This window comes from Euphorbia lathyris, chromosome 6 (assembly GCF_963576675.1).
Source record: "Euphorbia lathyris chromosome 6, ddEupLath1.1, whole genome shotgun sequence".
NCBI classification, from domain to species: domain Eukaryota; kingdom Viridiplantae; phylum Streptophyta; class Magnoliopsida; order Malpighiales; family Euphorbiaceae; genus Euphorbia; species Euphorbia lathyris.
Window position 1 is genome coordinate 31,403,526 of NC_088915.1, and position 3,975 is coordinate 31,407,500.

General features: G+C 35.0%; 1 protein-coding gene across 4 annotated transcripts; it reads right to left on the reverse strand.

Annotated features, from left to right (window-relative positions):
- Nucleotides 1-376: 376 nt before the first annotated feature.
- On the reverse strand, nt 377-3,489 carry LOC136232937 (urease accessory protein F). 4 transcript variants are annotated; one of them, XM_066022421.1, is made up of 3 exons: nt 3,349-3,489; nt 1,570-2,335; nt 377-977 (listed from the first exon to the last, which is right to left on the reverse strand). In XM_066022421.1, the coding sequence occupies exon 2, from the start codon at nt 2,307-2,309 to the stop codon at nt 1,578-1,580; it is 732 nt and encodes a 243-aa protein (XP_065878493.1). In that variant the 5' UTR covers nt 2,310-2,335; nt 3,349-3,489; the 3' UTR covers nt 377-977; nt 1,570-1,577. The 4 variants fall into 4 exon arrangements, with proteins under 4 accessions (XP_065878493.1, XP_065878494.1, XP_065878491.1 ...); XM_066022422.1 differs by having other exon boundaries at nt 377-935; nt 3,106-3,489; XM_066022419.1 differs by having other exon boundaries at nt 3,106-3,489.
- Between the last annotated feature and the right edge of the window lie 486 nt (nt 3,490-3,975).

The following is a 3,975-nucleotide window of genomic DNA, read 5'->3' on the forward strand; positions in this document are numbered from 1 at the left end:
AAAAGAGGTGTACATCTATTGCCCCATGCACCTATTCTCCAATTTTGGAGTGGTTCGGGCACATCTCGAAGACAGTTTTAGAGTTTTAGACTGTTTTCAGACATTTTCAAGTGTTTTCAGTTACTTTGAGGGATTCTGAACAGGACGATCATAGCATCTTTAGAGCATTGTAGCACACTGAGGATTTAGCATTTGAATTTCACTATAGACCCAAAAAAAATTGGTTCTTACAGCCCCATACATCAATATGGAATAACTCAAATGCTTTTTTTAATGTAATACGACTGTCTAGATTGTTTAGCTTTGTGGCAAACATCACAAGCTGAAACTGACTTCAAAGGTTTGAGCCACATGTGCAAGTTTAGAACTAGATATATGTTCCAAATATTGATGCCATAGCATAGTGAGGTCATCTTCTCTATGACTACTGGAATTAACAGCACAAACTTGTCATGCTTGTAAAGATTATGATCCCTGCACAAACTTATTCAAAGTAGATGCATACATGAAAGATTCACCTAATTCACGAGAAATGGAGTTGATAAGCCAATAGAATACCAGATTGTCGTACTCCAGTGACTCTGGAAGTGGCTCTAAATAGTCTTTAAGAACAAAATCCGGTTTCTTTTTGTTCGCAAAGCACATATCATGGAATAACTCCAAGGTCTGTAATTTTTCTCAATCAATTGAGCACCGACTAAAATCAGATTTGGATTATTAGTAGTTTGTGATCTGTAAGGCTGAGGATCTTGAAATCAATCTTGTAGATTGAGATTGCGATTGCGATTTTGATGAAGCTGTGAAGAATGTCGATGTTATTTATCTCCTGAACTTGTGCTGGGTGAACCACGATCCTATGATTCGAAACCAGGTGGATCTTCAACATTTTGTGCATGATCTCCAGTTTGCAAGACGTAAGTCTGCTTCCTCATTTGCTATTTGAGGGATGAAAACATTAAGAAATGTTTTTAACTGATCTGAAACCATATAAACTCGTAAAATGTAAAACAATCTTTTATTTCATTGAAACAGAACGAGTCCACAAATGAGCAGCTTTAAAGTTTATAATACATGCTTACTTACTAACATACCAGCAACAAAGTACAGCTGGCATTTGACTAAGATCAACGCTTTTTACTAAACTTAATGAGCTATATATACATTCGACACCAATTCTACCACTTCACCTGCAACCTTCAATAGTTTATTTATGGCTTAATACATCAGGAGACCTTAAACTCGGCCTGAAAAACCGATTGATCGCTGAATTTATGAAGTGTCCCATTAGCCTCTAAACTTGCTTAAAGTGACGTGATTAACTCTTAAGACCACGCGGTAGAGCAAAAGAGGATTTGGACAAATTGAAATGTATATCTCTTTAAGCAAGTTCAGGAACCAATAGATCATTATAAGCAAGTTTAAGGGGCCAATAAGTCACTTTAAGCAAATTAAGGTGTCCAATAGAATGGAACTCATTTTTGTTCACCCCTAGATTAGTATAGGCATGTACTTACTTGAAACATTAAACTCGGAGACTTCAAACTAAGAAAAGGGAATAGAAGAATTTACCTGAGAAATCAAGAGCAAAACAATCTTGAATACAAATAGCTATGGCAGCCCTGTAGAGTATCAAGCACTGGAGCTGTTTGGCATGCTTCATCAACACTACGGTTCATCCACCTTTTCAATATAGTTTCAGCAACACCACACAACTGATGCTGCAATACAGCCGCCCCTAGAGGCCCGACTAAATTTAGCCTAGTGGCAGCAGAAATAGCATCCCGCATTGTGATAAACAAGTAAGCTCTCTGACAAGTCTCACTATCCATCCCAACAAGTCCACATACAATGCCAAACACAGGAGCATGGTGAAATGAAACAGCCCCGGAACCAAGAAATGTGTCCCTCATTGTTTTAAGAGATGGGAATTCAGTAAACACAGCTGCAGCAACCCTCATCAGAGCTGATCCTTGTGCAATAGATGCTTTTCGACTTACTTCATTAGTTAACATTGCATCCAATATTCTGTCGAGCTTTTTCCAGGTATCCCCATCTGGAGAGATGCTAGCGGCACACACAAAAGGAAGAAGCAAACTCCCTGTATTCTCCAAAATGTGAATCACCAAAGTCTTCAAATCTTCAGGATCCATGATTATCCGTGCTTGAACAGCTGCTTCAAGACCAAAAGAATGAGCAAAACCACCAGTGGGGAGAATGGAATCAAGCAGTTGCCACTGGCTCCACTGTAAAAGGAAATCCATATTCACAGTTTTACTGATCCCTTTGTCTGCTTCTACTCCATCTTCCATTGGCAGAATGAAGAAGCACACTTCAACTGACAAATAACAAGCATACAAATATTATCGTTATAGAAACTAACCATCCAAATAACAGAGAATCTGTTCTTTTTCTCAACAAAGAAAAGAAATACACAACATTGTGAAAGAGAGCTCTACTGAAGACAAAGTAGTAGTACTATTAAACAGTTGCATCCAAATTCTGAAAGCAGAAATAGATATGATATACAACCTGATGATTTACTTGTGCAAATGTAAGCACAACAGAATATCAAATTCACAATCTCCTCCTTCTCTCACATCTCTCTTTAATTTATTTTCATTCTCTCCCTAAATACACTCATTCTCCCTCTGCATTTTCTTTCTCGACTTGAATATGAAAAGCTCCCGTCCAACAAATAAATCACTTCTAAATTTTGGTAAATTAATTCAAAACAACTGAGATTTCACTTAGCTAGTCTAAACATATTATGATTATGAATCATTCAAGTGCAAACAGTGCCAGAAAAAGTAAATAGAGCTTTTCATATGATGGATCATTATTAGAGGTGAAGATAAGAAGAAATTAAAGTCTATTGATTGAAATTTAAGAAAACTAACAGTGTTTTTTTGGGGGGATAAAAACCCAATCAATTGCAAAGCGGAAGAAACATAAAAAGTCTCCAGTCAGGAAAATTTAGGAAAGATTAATCGAAATTTGTTAGGTAAAATACCATCCATCTGGATTATCTACATGCAATTGAAAAAAAAATGTTCAAGGGAAAAATATACAGATGAAAAGAACCCAGAAGAAGGTCGAAAAACCCACCGACAATGAGTAAGAATATAATCAAGGGATTAAACCAAAGATTGAATGAGAAAAGATGGGTTCTTGTCAAACTCTCTCTCTCTCTGTATATATTTGTGACTGAGTTGAAACCTACACAGTACTCTCTCTCTCTCTCTCAAAATCTGCAAAGTAGTGAGCTTCTGAAATACTCCATCTCTCTCAATTTTAATCTATGGTGGAGCATAATTCCGGGAGAGTAAGCGTTTAGCGAATTGCAAATACCTTTCAATTTGGAATCTATGGTGGACCATAATTCCTGGAGCTTTGCATACTCAAGTCGAGAAAGAGCTTGTACATTATCTTTAGAGAGAGAAAATAGAGGGGAAGAATAGCTCTGTTTAGGCCAAAATGTCTTACTCTATGTTCAAGAGCAAGGTTGATTTAAAAATAAAAATATCATTTTATATAATAAATGGTATATAATACTCTTATACAGTAATAATAATAAAATATTATTGGTCTAAAAAATATTATTTTTAGAGTTATAAATAGAATATATGGTTGGAGAAGTGTTGCTGTAGTTAACTCTATAATTAAAGATGGAGTGGAAAAAAAAATAAAATTGAAGTAGAAAAAATAAAGTATGTGATTGAAGATGGGCTTCGAAAAAGAAAAAATTAAAAAAAGATTTGAGTGGAAAGAGGATACGATGAATTTGATATTTTGATTTTATTTTGGATTTTATTCGTGATAAGTAGATAATAAAGATGTTAGTTTATAAAATAAATAAATATAAAATCAAAATAGTTATTTGATTTTTGCCTTTTTAACATCGTTAGTTAATTTGGATTGTCTTTATTAAAAATGATCCAAACCACCAAGTTTATTTTTGTACTTTCTCATAAATTA